The sequence below is a fragment of the Paralichthys olivaceus genome, chromosome 10 (genome assembly GCF_024713975.1).
Source record: "Paralichthys olivaceus isolate ysfri-2021 chromosome 10, ASM2471397v2, whole genome shotgun sequence".
Taxonomy (NCBI): domain Eukaryota; kingdom Metazoa; phylum Chordata; class Actinopteri; order Pleuronectiformes; family Paralichthyidae; genus Paralichthys; species Paralichthys olivaceus.
Window position 1 is genome coordinate 3,890,248 of NC_091102.1, and position 18,437 is coordinate 3,908,684.

General features: G+C 42.4%; 1 protein-coding gene across 1 annotated transcript in view; it reads left to right on the top strand.

Moving 5' to 3' along the window:
* slc49a4 (solute carrier family 49 member 4) overlaps positions 1-17,609 on the top strand; it is a 41,596-nt gene extending 23,987 nt beyond the window's left edge. Inside the window, exons 7-9 of the mRNA XM_020104994.2 lie at positions 4,949-5,076; positions 8,087-8,269; positions 15,798-17,609. Coding sequence (XP_019960553.2) covers positions 4,949-5,076; positions 8,087-8,269; positions 15,798-15,913 — 427 coding nt within the window. The 3' untranslated portion in view covers positions 15,914-17,609. The remainder of the gene's footprint in view (positions 1-4,948; positions 5,077-8,086; positions 8,270-15,797) is intronic.
* The last annotated feature ends 828 nt before the right edge of the window (positions 17,610-18,437 follow it).

Consider the following 18,437-nt stretch of genomic DNA (forward strand, 5'->3'; position numbering starts at 1 on the left):
TAAGGGTTTACTGGACAGAAATGTTGGGGACTACTTCTCTATTTGGAGCTCAATTTAAAGAAATAGAAATTACTTTCACTGGAATGGTTTATGTTGTTGGTTTATGTCAGTTAAATGGAGGAAGAAAATCATTTGATTACACAGTGGTAAGCACGAATCCAACATATCTGCAACCTGAGGGTTGACAGAAACACTGTCAACAACCACCTGTTCCAGGAATTATTGTTAATTAGGTGTAATAAAGTACAAAAATAGAACAAACTGCCCTTTAAATGTAGAGATAATCAATTTAAGTTCTAGACTTTATTGCCCCCAGAGGGAAATTTGTTTTCTACGTGATTGCTTTGCCTGTGTCTCTTCTACCTGAATAACACGATTGTGCCATTTGAATCTTCCTCACAGTGGTCACTTGGTATGCATACACTTGTAATTTAGAAACTAGCTATACTGTTTATAACATAATTAATAACACATCAGTTCTATAGAAAAGTGGTTGACTTGAGTTAAGGTCAGGTCTCTCATTTGCTCTCTTCATCCAATCTACTTTCCTTTAATATACGATCCGAATCCAGCAACACTGCGATAGAGTGGGGGGGGGGGATAGACGCTAATGCATCTGCCACTTCACCTCCCTCGATGAATAACAAGCAACACTGCGAAGATGAAGTGTGGAGTCTGCAAAAGCAGCCGCTCCGTCTCTGCTCTGACAGATATACAGGGGAGTCCAAAGGTCTGAGGCCACTTTACCCATTCACTTAGAGTAGGAAAAGTTAAATCAGAGTTTTGGAGCCCACTGTATGTTTATCGCCCAATCAGCACTTCCAGGCAGCACCGCTGTTTTCTTTAAGTTGTAATCAGGGAAATGAGCCCATAACTCCCACTGATAATCAATGAAACTGTTTGCAGCACAAGATGAGTGTATGTAAACAGAGCTGTTGAATTATCGGTGTTGATTACATTGAGTCCAAGGAGGAATTCATTATTCTTTCTTTGATGCTACATTTGATAGTTAAATGAAATTGAGTGAAATAATATGCTGCATGTTATTTGCTCTATGTTCAACTACACATGGTTGGTAGGTTTGAACTTCACTGATCATGTCGGTGAGTCGTGTTCCGTGAAGAATTTGTCAATTGGCTGATAAAAATCAGCCGATATGAGACTTTCACAAAAAATTCCGGTATGGGCTTTTACTTTTTCTGGTACACAGATATATAAAAACGTTTATTTACAAAATTAAAGTACATTTAAAAAATAATCATGTTTATTTTTAGAGATATTTCAGTACAGATACCAGCATTGGAAATACCTCAGATACCGAAAATGTCTGACTTTGATGAATACACAGATCAATGTGGCTAAAGGGTGAAATGGAAAATTATGAATTTATTAAACTCAGGTGGATGGATGTGATCACAATGAAAGTTAATACACTTTCAAAAAGTAGTTACACAACTTACGTGCATAATAATTTCATCGTTCAGAAATTCAAAGTAATATATTTTATTACTATTTAACCTTAGACCCTTACACTGTGTGTAATAATCTAATGCTGAGATAGATAATAATCGAGGTGTGATTTGTGGCTGCTGCTCCTTGATGATGTAAAACAGGAAGCGGACCATTCGTTTGGAATTCTTACTCACTGGACTGATGTTCCCTCATGTCTCCTCTTTGTCTGTAAAGTCTATCAGGACGTGACCCTGAGCTGCAATATGGCCGCGGTTCTTTGATTCAGATTTTAATTTCTTCTTCCTCTCTCTACTCCATTAAAACTTAACACTCAGCTCTTTCTTTCTCCTTCTCCATCATCGTACGCTAACGTGGCATCATTACACACATTCCCAAGAAAGCCCGTGGTAATGAAGTGAGCAGAGAGCAATGCTTGTCCCCCGTGCACCCACTAGAAGCCCTCAAGATGTTAATGTCTAGATGTGACTTATTAGATGCCGCTAGCCGTCCCTCTCCCTCAGCTGGCACAGCACCACGCCAACGCTGAGCACAGTGTACCACAGGGGGTCAGAAAATGGCCCCCCTTTAAATGATCTTTGTGTTGCAGTCTCACATTTTAAGTGGCTGCAAAGCTGCATTTCTTAGGGGATCAGCAGTTGCCCTTTGCCAAAAAACATTATTTCAGTGCCTGTGTCTTGCCAGTTGAATGGCGGGGAGCTTAATGCAACAGGCTCAGTCGCTAGTGGAGGATGCTCCAAGGTGCGGCACCCGTCCTGGAAACGTTTGACAAAACGTCTGGAAACTGTTTGATTGTGTTTCCTTGGTAGAGGCTGATTGGAGGAGGCTGTTTTTTTTCTCAGATTGAGGAGGGGAAGAATAACTATCAGGGGTCCCTCATTATCTTACCATTACAAGCCCTTGGAAAAAAGAGGGGGGGAGCGGAGGTGTCAGAAAACCGAGCCGTGTTACTCCCCGGCTCATCACAAAGGTCTTCGCCAGACAACACTCTAGGTTAATGAGACGAGATCGAGCAAAAACAAATGAGTATCAGCTGCTGCCTGCGAACAGGGACTATCTGTGATTGCAAGCTGGTCATCCGATTATGCCGTCGACATCTATTTGGGTATTTACTGCAACTCCTTCACTAAAAACCGACAGGCCCAAATGATAATATCACACAGATAATATTTCATGATACCCTGCAGGCACTGGGAGAGGAGCAGAAAATGGAATCTGATTCTTAAACGATCCCATCTTTATGGCTAATAAATCCTGTTGGAGGAGTGTAAAAGATTGGCTTTTAATTCTGACATTGCCTCATGAGATGAGATGACCCTCTTTACTCAGTAGTGTAGCGTCTGAATGACATTAAACGATACCTGGATTAGTGAAGTAGCCGTCCTCCACCAGTTTATTGGAATTTGCTCTCCCTGACTGAATACTGGAGAAAAGTGTTTTCTTACAATATCATAACATCATTTTCTTTATTGTCTATAAATTCTATGCAAACAGAAAAACCAACAAGATATATCACTTGGCTTCTTTGACAGAATAAGTAATTAGTAAGATGCAGATTTATTATACAAAAGGTAATTTCATTTTCTTTATGGGTGATTGACTTAAAGGCTGTATATTTAGATGAACAACACATTTCCACGCCCTCCCACTATCCAGAAATTAACTGTCCCGGGTACAGACACTGCTATCTTGCGCATTTTGAGCCACGTCCCATCTGTTAACATGGAGAAGATGGAATTTATGACCTAAACTTAACTTGAGGAGCTGTGCTGATGTCAATCTTTGCATACGCTCTATAGATTGACTCAGACTAAATTACACTGGCCATGTTTGTGATAATTAAAAAAACATTTCAATCATGGCAACAGGGCGACTCACTGAAGTGTTCAGAATTGCTTTTGGAATTACAGTAGAGCTCTGTGGCACAAAGGAGTAAACAAGGCTTTGACAATACCAGGCATTACTTGTTAGTGGCATTGACTGTATGTCTTTATAGAATTTGGAAACAGTAAGAACATATTGCAGGTTACCATTAAAAATATAGGATATCTATTTATTTATTGCTCTAATTCGGTCGTTTTCAAAATCTATATTCTGCTTATTTGTATCACTTCTTATTCAAACTGTGTCGCACATGATTTATCTTGGCAATCAGTGACCAAGCTCTTTATCAAGTGGACTCAGGGACCGTCAGAGGTTGAGTACGCAAAATAAGCTACTTATGGTGATTCTGCCCAGAGGATCGATTTGAACTGATACGGGGGAGTAGCCTGTGATCCTCTATGTAAAGAGATGAGGGTTTGGCTGCGTGCAGGCTAAGGATTTTTTATCCCTCTCTGGCACCGGGGGAGGTTGAAGGGTCGTGGACGTGAGCCAGCCAGTGGCAGATGCGTGATGCAGATTTGAGTGGTGTTGCTGTGAGCACAGAAACGAAGCATCTCTGTTCAGCGGCGAGCTCTGACTCTGCTTTTTTCAGCGCAACCAGCTCATTCTTGGAAAAAAAAAAAAGGAAGTTGATGGCTTTAGATGTGTTAATCAGAAAAGACAGAATTCATCATGCTATGCCCCTCAGCTCTGCTCTAAATTCTCCCGCAATGATTTGAAGTCCAAAGGTAGCCTGTCCTGTGGATGTCCTGCAAACGGTAATGTGTCGAGGCCGTGAATGACAGCTCATAAAATCCCAGAGGACATTAGTGACATCTAAAAATGCCATCCCGGAATATTCTGAGTAGAGGTGTTCTCATTATCCGCCCAAAGCATGATTTCCCTCCTCCCCTGGCTCTCAGCATACTGACAGAACTTCACACTTCGCCAAACTAATCAGCCGTTTCCAGCATTTCTTTTTATTCGTGCATTAAGTTCATTGTCAAGTTCAGCTCTCTCCTCTTAAGCATCTCATCTGTGAGCGACAAAACAAAAGTAATTAGTGTCTGTCTTTGCTACCGGCTTCTGTTGCTCGGTCTAATCTTTTTGCAAGCATATGTCTGCTCACCCAGAGGAGCAGAGGAGCTAATGAACTATGAGTGTTTGGAAAAGGCTACAAAGGGAAAACCACGATGCCCCTGAGAGTTTGAGAATGGCCGAATCTGTTGTCTTCCACAATATAACGCAACGCACATCTCAAGTCTGTCTGTTTAGCCGATGAGACAAATTGAATCAACTCTGGGAATAGTGTCTACTTGTGTAATGACAAGCACAATCGACACACTCGGAAACAAGTGGAAGAAGGAAATGATCTGGCCTTTCTCCGAAACAATGCATGTTTCCCGTAATAGAAGATGACACAAGTCACAGAGGCGGCAGACGTTGAGAAATTACATGGCTGCTCATTGTTTATGAAGGATGCCTCTTGTTTCTGAAGCAGCTGTCGTCCCTCCCTTCAGTAATCTTGTCCTTGTGCTTTTTGAGATCAGTATTTTGAATATGTTTGACATTCCTCCTTTGCCCCCCCCCCCTCTCCATCCCTCCACACCCGCAGGTTTGCAGACTCTATCCGAGGGATGTTGAAGCTGATCTTGGTGCTGATGTTAGCAGGAGCCTCACTGTCCGCTACCTGGTTCACACTCACCTGTCTGAGCAGATATACTCACCTCCCGTCCACTGCAGGTAGGTCAAAAAACAGTGTCGCTGCCAAGGTGACATTGCAGACACAGACGGTGCAGCTGGTGTGCTCTGATACGACCCGGAGCCAAAGTGAAATGAGTGGGCAGTTCGGTGCTTTTGCCCTGATAGATCTGCCAAAGGCCAGACAATCCACTCTGAATGCATATGTGGATCTGCACTGAGCGACAGCACATGTTTTTTTTCTTACATTTCAGCTTACTACATATACTCCAGCATGAAAGTGAATAGAATTGATTGTCAATGCACAAAATACAATAAAGTACGGACCTGCACTCCTGCACATTGCTTTGAAAGACAAAGAACGACGGCTGTAAAACCCATCCATCCATCTCTACCACTTATTCTTTAGGGGTCACAAGGGTCAGGGTGAGGCCAGACAGGTCGCCAGCGAATCACAGGGCCAACACTCATATTAACAGTGTCTCCAGTGAACGTAACCCCAATCTGTGTCTTTGACCTGTGGGAGGAAGTGGGAGTGCTTGGAGAAAACATAGGGAGAACATGTAAACTCCACACAGAATTGAACCTTCTGGTTGTGAGGGGACAGTGCTGTCGTGCTGCCCCAGGTTCTAAAATATTGAGTCAAATATAATATAACAAATATAACAGAAATTATTGCATTAAATAATCATAATTATTGCATTAGATCGAATTTAAAGGGTCATTGTCTTCCTAAGGTCATATCTAGTAGATCTTGTGCAATAATTGTACAAACTGGTACTCATTCAATGGTATCAATCCATTAGTAGATGTGTGATAACCCCATCAGGGACATTAGTGGACTTTGCTGCCTTTCCTGAAGTTGGCTTCAGCATATAATTCGAAGCCCCTGATACTAGCTATCATCATCTATCATCATTCCCCAAGCTCTGGCACTTATCAGAGTCACTGGCCGTCTGCAGCAGCCAGACTCCAACCTCGCTCATCCACCTGGCGTGTCATACAAGAGGGCGGCGTGATGCTGCAACACAATCTGCCAGAACCACTCATTATCCCAGCGGGACAGACACACATGCACACACAGATCAGCTTAATCTGCTGTTTCTGCGAACACCTGATCTTTTTTTTTGGGGTGAAAAGAGTTTCCATAAAGGTAGTCTCATTGCTATGGTCCTATCAAAAGACATTGACATCCTAAAATCAACCCCAAAATATTCAAAATTTCAAAAAATACTAGACCCACCTGATTTATTATGCATGGATTTTCCTGTAAATACTCACATGTACATGTTTTTAAAGTAATAAAACAAGTTGACAGTAGAGAGATGATTGGAGAGACTGATGTGGAACGGCATGTTTACTTGAATACATTTTCTCAGACCGTTGCTCATCTACTCACATGCGATTAAGGGATATTAGTCTTTTCTAGCGAAAGCGGCCGTGGCTCAGGTGGTACAGAAATTGGCCCTGGTTCCCTCATTCTGGCCTTTCGGGTCCCTCCTGAACCCAGGTTGTGTCATCAGGGAGATCGGACATAAAAAAAAAATTTCAAGTATGCAGATGGTGACCCGCTCCAGCAACCCACCATGGGAGCAGCCAAAATACAACATTAATTCTCAGCCACTTTAAAAATGATTCAGTTTCCTTCATTGCAGCCAAACATGTGACATACTTCATTAGCCATTGGAGATGATTTTAGAGAGAACAGCGTTTACTGGATACTGAGTTACGGACAAAACAAGACATTTGATCAACTTGAGCTTTTCCAGATCAAAAGGTTAAGTGATTAACATTTATTATTATTCACAGTTGCAGCCCTTAATACAAACATGTCGAACCTTAGACACCTAAAATAATTTGTAGAAACAACATTGTTCTTCAGACCAGTGAGGTGCATACTAAGCTCCTCTGCTGCCGTGATCTCCTGCTCCCCTCTGGGAGCTGGCAGTAGATAGTCTTGTTTGACAACCCAAGGGGGAAAAGTGCAGCGGTTGAAGTGCTCTTAGAGGTTAGATATCAGTGCTTCATTAGGGTTCAATAAAGACAAGCAGGGTGGCTGGCTTTGATGGCTGCATGAGTGCCGCTTGGGTTCCTGTCACAGGCAGGCAGGCAGGCGGGTACGCGAGGGCCCTCAGAGGCATCATGATTAAAGGGACGTGGAGGCTAATGGGGAGCTCATTTGGACCAATCTGCACTGATAAGGGAGATGGAGGGTGCCGTGATGCTCCAGAGATGATGGCTTAATCTGTCAGCACATCCACTCAAATACTTGTTCACGCGTTTTACATTCGGTTCCGGCCAAAGGAGCGGAGCTGGAACTAGACCCTGAGACGACCAAACACACTGAATGCAAGTAAACTAAGAGCAGCAAGATTCCACTAACATAAATCATTAATTCTAATTGAATTTATGTCGGTTTGAAATCAATTTAAAATTTAGGAAGCTTGGCCTTTTCTGATTTGTTAAAAGAGGCTTTCTAGCTGTCTCTAAGGTGACAGATATCAAAATTGAATGGTTTCTTCCCTGACCCATGTCGCATCCTTTTTTTCAAAGTCGTGTTAAAATCTGGTTTGTAGGTTTTGTGTAATCCTGCTGACGAACAAACCAACTCTCAATCTTATCCTTGCTAGGAGTGAGCACGTGACCAAAAACACACAATCCTGACATGTACAACTTATCATGTGACACTGCAGACCAAGTGAAGGCAATTACAAACTTGAAAATGTGAAATTATGTTTTTGTTGCAAAGTGCCCATTTTCCCTCAGAGCCCCTATAGTATTTTGGTTTTGTTTCCAGTAAATTGCCACCTCAAGGGGCGACACTCTAAATGAAATGTTTCTGGATGAGGGTTCGTCATAAATCTCAGTGCTGTTGAGAACAAATGATTCAGTAGGAAGCTTCAGGATGGGGAATAAATCACATCTGCTGTTCCACAAACTTGACTGGTATGCCGATGTTTTCCAACAGTTGCTCAGATGGTGTTTGATGCCCAATTACATCAAAGTTCCCAGTTGAAACGCAGCTCACTTTTTTCCTTTTGCACTCTTACAGCCATCCTGTACACTTCCTGCATCCTGGTGGGCATTTTTATCAACAGCAGCGTGCCGATATTCTTCGAACTCTTCATTGAGACGGTGTACCCAGTCCCTGAAGGCATCACCTGTGGAGTGGTCACTTTCCTGGGGAACCTGGTCACTGGCCTGCTCCTCTTCTTCCTCACCTTTTACTGTACAGGTAAGACTGCATGTGTAGCATAGTGCAGCCCAGGCTGCAATTTTCTGTCCAAACCCGAATCCCGATTACAGGCACATTCAGCCGGTGTGACTGAAATTCAACCAAAACTCAAAAATCCAACCCGGCCCGTCTCAGGGCATCTACATTCTAGTGCGTTCAAATAAGGAATCAATACACCATGAAGAAAAAAACTTTACTTCTGCTTTATCAATATTTTTAAAAGAAAAAGATTTTCATTTGTTCATTTTCTGCAGCCAAAGTCCCGATCATCATGGTGATAGGATAAAACCACTTAACTGTTTCTTTTATCAATAGAAAACAGTCAAATGTCCTTTATTCCCCCCCCCCCCCCCCCCCGTGGATTTCTCTCACCTCTCAGAAGCCACAAGCTCCTTCATTTTCAAAAAAATCCATCTGAAGCCCTGCAGATGCTGCCGATAAAAGGCGGACAGTGTGAAAATTAGGCTCCAATGCAATTGACACATTCAGCACAAAGAAAGAAAAACTTCCTGCTGTAATTTAGCCCCAGACTTATCTCTGAGTCGGCTGCCTGACAGAGTTTGATCTAATAATTTGGGGCCACAGCTGAGAGGACAGCATGTCATCTGCTTCTCTTCCGACTGCAGCTTTCACAGGACAAGTGAATTCTTAAGTAAACCCGGCTCAGTCATCCATCTTAGCGTCTGTGTGTGTATGTCAGAGTGTGCTCGGGACTCAAGTTATGTTCCATGAGTCCCGCTTCTCTATGATCTTTGCTTATCTGTCTTAAACTTCATCCCTATATCTAAGTTGGCTTACGTCACAGCAACAATCGGCTGGAAACACTGATCCATCTCTGACACACACGCACACACACACACACACACACACACACACACACACACACACACACACACACACACAAACACACACACACACACACACACACACACACACACACTCACTCCTTCTTTCCTGTGTTTTAGTAAATAAGAAAAATATTCTCAGACCCTCATAAATATTCATGAGCTTCATCCTCCTCCTCCTCCTCCTCCTCTTCCTCTGCCAAATCCTTCGGAATGCTACGAGACCACTGACAGCTGCTGCCTAACAACTATATCTTCATCCTTCCTTCTGGCTTGTCTTGCCAGCGAAGGTGGATATGATTCTTGTGTGACCTTAACAGCCGTGAGGCCCAGCAGCCCACTGGGACAGCTAACAAGTATGACAGCCATAGCAGGAAAACAGCTTGTCTTGTCAAGAACAGCAGGTCTCTAACATGGCGTGATATCAGCATGGGACGAAATTAAAGCTGCAGCTAAGGATTATCTTCATTCTGGTTTAATCTGTGGATCATATTTTCTGATGGAATGATTAATAGTTTGTCTTATAGGATGCAGAAAATAATGAAAAATACTCTTCTGAAGTTCTCAGCCTAACATCTGCCAATAGATTTCCCCCAACGCCAGAGTGTTGTCAACCTACTGATTTAAGAATTCATTCACAAATTGTTTATGCATTTTATTGTAGCTAATACATCTTATAACCGAACGCTGATCTCTACCCAAAGCCCAGGTATCAGTTTTAGTATCAGGGCGTAAAAAAGTTGAGGATGAAGACGGAGGGATGTCGATTTAAAAACTGGGGTAAAAGTGAGAAAATAAACAGAAATGAAACTGTGATTCAAATGACAAGTAGTGTGTGTCTGTCAGGTGTCCATATGTTGATGAATCATTGATTAGACAACAATATAACAGGTGTGTATAGATGGAAGTTTAGGTAGAGCAGCTCTAGGCCGACACACACACACACACACACACACACACACAGAATCGATCACAAGTAGAGTAGAACTCATTAAAAATACATTGCGTATTCTCTGCTCGACATTTCTCTCCACAATGTTGAACTAAAGCGTCTCGGTGTGGTTGAAGGTGCACCTCAATGCGTTTGTGTGTGTGTGTGAGTGTGGGGGGGGGGGCAAGCCAGCGACTGATGTGCTGAGATGGATGCTGACAACTTCCGTGTGGCAGCTGTAGAGAAGATAAAACTGACTTGATGGAGGCTTTCGCTGCAGTTTTCTTCACTTCACACCCTGAAGTTGACGAAAATAAACAAATTCGTTTTTTTAAAAGCAGGTAAAACCATCAAAAAAGCGATGGACCCATAACCTTGAGAAGAGTTTGCTTTTCTCTCTTCTTGGTGTCGCGTTCAAAGTCAGACGGCAGTAAACAGGATCAGTAAACACTATTAAAAGAACACAGATTTTTTCTTGTCTTTAAAACGTACCTCTTTGTGCACATCTTTGGAATTCATCATTAAACCAGAAGGTTTTTTGTTTGAAAACATTTAATTAAGCTAAAAATATTGGAGGCTGCCATCTTGTGCTTTTTACTTCATTTGGAACCAGAGTCTGCGAAGTCGTGGCCGTGGTAACAAGGCTCCGCTGATACTGTACATGCGCTCGATCAACGACGGGTCATCGATGGACCTGTGCTGCAGCTCGCCACCAGGGGGCAGTCTAGATGATTCTGCGTTACTTTTGGACAGCTGTCATGTCTATCATTGGTGTCTCACAGTAAAAAGGACATGACATTGAGTTTTACTAATGTCTAATTGAATCTATGGGAATTGACAAGACGTGCACGTTTCCTGTTTGGAAACCAGCTGTTCTCCTGAAGCGATCACTCCTGTGAAGATGAAGTGGATTATTATGCAAAATTCCCCTTGGAAGTTTTCTACTGGGCCGTTTCATTACTATAATTTCCTCTCTTGTGTCCCATAATGGATTTGGAAAAAAATATGCAGACTTCACAACTGATAAATTCTCCATGAGCCTCGTCTTTTCAAAACCCTTTCAACTCCTGATATTGAAAATTGGCAACTTTCTGCCTTTAAAGATTTCCATCTATTTCCAGTTTATAGTTCATTTCAGGGTTTTCCCTTCGGCTGCCCATTGCCTCGTTATGCATTCTGAATTATGGCTCCTTTTCCCCTGCGAGGTGAAAGAAGTTCATGAATTTAGCTCCGTGTCCATTTTAATATCCACGAGAGGCTCGGTCTTGTATCATTGATCCCTAACTGTCCTCTTGACTCTGTTTTCATGCTTCTAAAATCTCCCCTAAGTCTCCGAACCATGTGACTCAGAAACATGAATGGAAACCTCTGGGTCGTATATCCACGCTTGTTGCTCTTTCTCAATTTCATCTTCTGTGTGTTTGTGTCATTTAGCTCGGAGCGTCGGGTGCAATACAAAGCAGCAGAAAGGTATTGTGGAGCAACAGAGCCTCAGAGGTTCTGTGGAGGAAGGAGGAAGATGAAAGATGAGGAGCGAGGGGAGGGGTAGTGTTGAGTTTCCGTTTGGAGACTTCTGCATTTGGGGTAAAGCAGAAATTATTCAACACACAGAAATAATTGCTGCAGTTCTTAAGTCCCGAGCACTTTTTTCCCCCCTTTCTACTAAACTTTGCATTCTCGTCTGAAGTGGAAAATACCTTTGCAGTCTAACTTTTTCCACCCGCCCTGTAAAAACCATGGAGGTGTTTAAAAACAACACAAACAGCCTCAGTCACCTCTGGGAGAATAAGAAGCTTTTTTTTTTTTTTTCAATTTGGAATCGTAAGAGTTCAAGGCAATGCTAGCTGGGTAAATACACAGTGAACACTTTAAAAATACACGTCAGACTACGGTAAATATTTCCCCATGCGTCGTAATGAGAAAGTTTTGTGATTGGTCATCACACAGCTCGTCCATGTGACTGCAGGTGCGACCCCAGTCCTCTCAAACAAAGGCTGCAGTCGTAAAGGAGAACCAAGCCACATTAATTATAACGCTGCAGTGACCTCAATTAAAATTGATCAAGGCCATAATTCGCCTGTCCACTCGTGTCTCTCTCTTCATCTGTAGCTTTGTTCTGCTGACAGAGACAGTAATAAGCTGTTAATGTGATGAACTGTTCCCTCTGACGTCCTCTGAACATGATCACACAGTCACAGTGATCCCTCCCCAGTTCACGGCACCAGTGACCAGTCAGAGTTTCGTTTGTGGCTGATGTGTAATTGTTGAAAACAGTGTTCGACGCTCGATGTCCTCCCTCATCATTTTCCTTTGCTGATGAATGAAAGGCACTGTTTTGACATTCTTTACAAAGGTAATAAATGTTATTTCCATAGCCCCCTTTAAAACACAAATTAAGAATTGAAGGCAAATAATAGGAAATTAAAAGCAATTTGATGATCACACAACATTAGACAACATTAGAACAGAAATATAAATATAAAAATTGGACGGATAACAAAAAAAAGTATTCACAAAATAAAGAAATAGAAATCTTTAATGATTCAACAGGAATCTCATCTTTAGCCTCTGCAGAGATTTAACAATAAAACTAGCAAAGTTAGGAAAAGGTGATGATTCCCCTGTGGTGGAGATGGTTATTATTATTGCATCTTCTGTGATTCCTCCTTTGTGAGTCTGTTTCTTTCCTTCACAACACAGATACAAACAAAGATGAAGTGCTACTTGCCACAGTGTCATGTATCCTTGACTAGTGTCGCAGGTTGCTTATTTAGAAACTGTTTTCTAATGAGCGAGCGAGTCGCTGGGTTGTCAATGTTGACGCACGCCCACGGTGATGAGTGAGAGGAGGTGGGGGAGGAGGTCTTCACAGGAAAGACGACATACATTTCCTAACAAGAGGAATGGAGGATATTAAGATTGAGATGGATGGATGGATAGATAGATAGACAGATAGATAGACAGATAGACAGACAGATAGATAGACAGATAGATAGATAGAGATAGACAGATAGATAGACAGATAGACAGATAGATAGATAGACAGATAGATAGATAGATAGATAGATAGATAGATAGATAGATAGATAAGTTTTAGCTTCAGCTCAGATTCATAATTGAAGAAATAAATTGCATGCCTCTCTTGTACTTGCACTGTAGGAAAAGTCTCCTCTTGTGAAACTGACAAAGATGATAATTAAAGCTCAGGATTTTGACCTCAAGTCTGTTGCCATGGCACCGCTGTGAGGACCACAGTGCTCAAGTCAGGTAAAGTGGAAGAAAAGAGAGTGAAAATTAAATACAAATATTACCTCGGTCATCCGGGTCATGGTACTCCAAGAAAAGTTGACTCGAGGGCAAATGGTATTAATTGTAGACACTTGAAGACATTTCACCTCTCGTCCAAGAGGCCTCTTTCATTCTGACTCAGCGGTATTTAACCTGAAGGAGAAGGATAACCATTTTTTTCATTTCATTCACATGCACCGGGCAGATTAATTGCCTGATTAATAGTTTGCATCATGTGCATGTTTGCATGAAAGCTGAATAATTGAATGAATTAAAACAGGTGATAACTACAGGACACAACAGATGAAAACTATTAAAAGTGAGAAGTTACGGATGATTATGACGAGAGATGTAAAAGATAAAAGTGTTTCAAAGTCAGTCCTGTTAAAAGTTTACAGGCCTGCAACAGAGCTGGAGTCAGACTTATGTGTCCTTTAAACCGTGATCATTAAAATCTAATAATCAACTTTAAAGCAAACCACTGATCTGAGGAGCCTCCGGAAACAGAGCAAAGTGACTCTGCTCATCTTTTCTTCCTTTTATCTTATTTGCTCTGATCTTTTCACATCGTCCCTCCTCCTCCTCCTCCTCATCTCCCCTCCTCTCTGTTTACCGTTCATCCAAACTTTAACATTAACTGTGTTTCCTCCTAACTTTGCTGCAGGTGTGTCCTCAGACATCCGAGGGAGAGCGATTGAGCTGCTTGTTCATTTTGACCACATCGCCTGATTGAATCTCTCAGCAGCACATTAGCATTCCTCTAACTCTATCAGACCAGTCACACACAAACAGACCGTGTGTCTTTGTTCGGGCTCACGTGTGTGAAATCGAGACAAAGTTGGACGGAGAAGACTTTAGGTCAGTTAAACACAACTCCATTAACCCGTCTCCACGCCGGGTCGCCCCCTGTCCGGCTTACACGCTTCTGATTAATGAGGCTGCTTCAGGAGTCTCGACACCTCGCTGCAAACACCCTCACCCAATCCCTCACCTTCCTCGACTCGCGAGCCCCGTCTCCACCTATCTCTTACCTCAATTTATCCTTCACTTCCATCTCTGCACCTTTTACCCCACACGCTTCCTGAATCCTCGAGCACATGTCGGTTTGTGTCCCGAAAGTTATAACAAAGTGTCTGCATCCAAACACCAGAGTCTTGAGGCATTGATCTGGTGCTTGCTTTCGACCAGGGCGGTTGATTGGCCATGTTGTGAAAACCCGGCTGAGTGAAGTCGAGGCAGAGTTGAAGTGTTGAGCTGGCGGGGGCCCCGGGGCTCTGCTGCAAACACGACCTGATTTCTCTATATTTAGTCTGGATCGTTATCGGGGCCCCGAGCCGCCACCGCCACGTCCTGGCTGAGAAGTTTGCCCTCACCAGGCAGGGGCACATTCTGCTAAACCTCTCTGGCTGTGTCGACAACTCATTGGTGTTTTGTCCTGCTGACAGTTTCTACTTAAAGCATCTGGACGACTGAGTTTTATAGATTCGGGCAGTGTGCTGACGTGATGCCGGTGTCAGGTGTGATTGCGTGTATGTGCAGGCGAACATAAAATCAGGGAGCGTTCACAGAGGCTGAGAAGACGGAGAAGTTGTCTGTGTGCTAATGAGTCAAGATGCCGGTGGTTCAGCGGCGCGGCGAGCTTCCCGTCTGTCCTCCACATTCTGCGTTATTGCAGGCAGCTCCTCTCCTGTGGTTAATGGAGCTTGAGAAGAGCTGAGAAAATAGAGCGCCTCATTCTGCACCATGTTTAGGTTCAAGTGTAGGTCAGTGATAATGGGCACCACTGCCAGCATTATTGAATAATTCAAAATCAGGAGGCTGTGCTCATTTCCGATATGTTGTGTCAGGATTTCCTATTGATTAGTCAATAGTCCCGTATTGTTCTCATAAATTATTCAAGGTCCCTTTGTAAAACCTGTCATTAGTTTACCGGGGGTCTGGAGATGACTCATATTTCATGATGAAGGAACACATGGTCACATGTTGTGGTCTGTTGCTCTGTGCTGAGACAACCTTGAAGTCAGTGGGATCTTTGTTCCATTCAACAGCTAATGCACCAATCTGATATGATGTCACCTTGAATAACCGATTTGATGAATGTGTCTGTTTGAACCACAACGAATATTACGTACACGTGTATTATCTTATTATATAAACATTTTTATTTAATTATTTTACTCCATTTAGTGGCCAGATGTAAGTGGACACCCATATGATTGTCGAACATGGCATTCCACAGACCTTGGGCATCTCTCTGTTGTCATAGCAACACTGATGTCGGGTGATGAGGCCTCTGGCTCGAAGCTTTTCAGTTCATCCCTCAGGTTTTGAATGAGGTTTAGATCCTGACTGATGTCTGACTGAAGTTGTCGTTATCAAACCCTTATGACATCACTGAACGCTAAAAAAAAACTAACCCTAATCATCTCTCTCTCTCTCTCTCTCTCTCTCTCTCTCCATTCAGAGCTGTCGTGGCTCAACTGGTGTCTAACGGGCTCCTGCGTCTTCAGCCTCGTCCTTGTCCTCTTCTTCAGGGAGTCGTACGACCGCCTCTACTTGGACGTCTTCGTCGCCGTGTGACGTCGCAAGGGGGACAATAACAAGACGACTCAACAAAAGGGACTGAATAATTACTCTTTGCACAAAGGAAAGGAGAAAAGGGAGGTGAAGGGAAAGTGGACACTCTTTTATGATTTTAGGATGTAAATATATTTCGTGGACGGTGGTGATGGATTGCTGTTGTAGAACCACAAAGTGATTCCACATCAGTGTTTCCTATTTAAATGTGTTCAATTCAATGCGATGTGACTGTCTAACACGTTATTACCTGTTTTTATATGTCAGCCTGTGTTTTTATGTGAACAAATGTTTTTATTTGAACCAGGCGTGACAGACTGTTTACAGATAATGGAATATTTAAAGTTGCTCTCAGTGTCGCCGGCTGCTCCACTCGCCATCCTCCCTGATCGTCTTTAAAATAAACTGGACAGTGTCTCAAAGCTCACGAGCCGGACGTCACTGACTCCAGGTCAGCGTCAGGCGTCGTCAATGGCACGAGGAATCGAAGGGCGGTAACAAGAGAGAGCTTCATCAGCCAATCAGCAGGCCTGGCTGTGCTGAGTGGAAATCAACGTGGGACCTCCGGGTGTTTTAGAGCTGCTACAGACGGACCCGACGCTGTTCAGCAACACGTGAGACTTCTTGTCACTGAGAGACAGGTATTTATGTTCTCATTACCTTCTCAAGACAAATATGCAAAACTGGGCCGAGATCGATGATTGGATGACGGCTACCGACGTGGTCTGGGATTTCACAAGCCTGCGCTTTTTTGCTACCGATGAATCGTCCACGTGGAAGTCATCTGAACTGTTACATCGTCACATTTCAGATTGTTTTTGAATAATTTATTGTCATTTGTGTCCATTTCTGGGAGAATTGCTTTTTAATCAAAAGGAATAATGTTAATTTGTTTTCTAAAGTTTGTAATCATTGGTTCTCCTCAGCAGTCTGCCAGTATTTATTGGAAACGTCTCAACACTAACAACATTAACACTCAGCTGCGTAGAAAATGGTTGTGAAATCGACAAGGATGCGACACACTGAGGGAGATTGTTTGTTATTACAGTCATGAGGATTATATGATATTGTTTTGTAATTGCCAAGCTGCTCCTCCTCCAAAGCACCAGCAGGTGTCTCTGCGCCTACTGAGAGTTCACTGACAGAAACCCCTGAGGGAAAGAAAAAGAGGAGAGGAAGTTGCCATTTTCATGGATTCCTTGACTGATAAAACAGGAGCTGTGAAAGAAAGCAGCTCCGAGTCGAGAGGGAAATAACCACAAAGAAACACATGAAGACAAATGGAAAACATCTGTCGCTCACAGACAAACTTTCTCTTTGACTTGTCCATGACTTCACTTTGTGTCTCTGTCTAGAAGACGTGTTTTAATGTGATCTCCTGTGGGTTATAAGGAAACTCTGTACCGTGTTTCCTGGTGCTTGGTGTATTTTTTATTTTTTACTCTCCCTGTACAGAAGAAGTTTGTCTTTTTACCTCTTTGACGTGTTGCCTTAATTGCCCGGTGCAGTGCGTTCCGTGTCCCTCTCATCCACACTGTGACTATTATGTCTGTATATAGAGTTAAAGGTCATGTTCTTCTGTTCACTCTGCTGTTTCCTGGGCTCTGGGTTATAAATGTCCTTGTTCAGTGGAAAGGAAAAGAACAAATGTGACTAGAATATTTCCAGCACCTTATTAAAATGAACATTTTATGAATAATGACGCTTTTGTTCTCCTGTTGTTGATGAAGGTTATTATTAAGATTTTTCTTATTTAGTGGCTCGTACACTAATAATCTACATTTCCAGTTCGTCCCAGTATAGATATGCACATCTCAAACCTCTCAAACTTTGAGTTATGTTATTATTTTGCTTCCATTATCACAGCAGAGCTACTTACTCAAAACTCAGCTGTTGTGGATGCAGCACTTTTGCTTGTTGGTCCATTATTTCCTGTGTATTTTCTTTACAGATGCACCGACCAGACTTTAATGCATTCATTAGCTTGTTGCTTCGGTTTAAGGAAACGTTATACAACTTTTTTTTTTTTAGCTTATAGAGGAACAAGTTGTTGGTTCCTGTCATGGGTGGAGCTCGATGAACGCTTCGAATAACTCTGATGACATCATCTAGGTTATTTTCTCAGACGTGACAAATCGTCTCGGCGCAACAGATGACATCATAGAGCTGATGTCATCGGTGGAGTAGATCAGACAAAGGCAATAATCCAGTAAACGGATCAAAATATGCGATATCGGTGGATTTCCTCTTTAGACCAACAAATAGTAATGAATGTTTGACATCAGGAAATGAGCCCAACATATAATAATAATGATAAACTTCTATAGCATCTTTCAAAACCAGATAAACAACATTTAGATAAAAACTTTAAAAATGCTATATACATAAAGTCTGACTTGGCTGATGTTTAAATTTTACATGGCTGAAAACTCTGGGTTCCTTCTTTAAGCATTTCAAGACCAAACACCATAAAAACATATTTTCCCTTCAGAGTATAAAATGATTCAACACGTGTCAGTCTATGTAA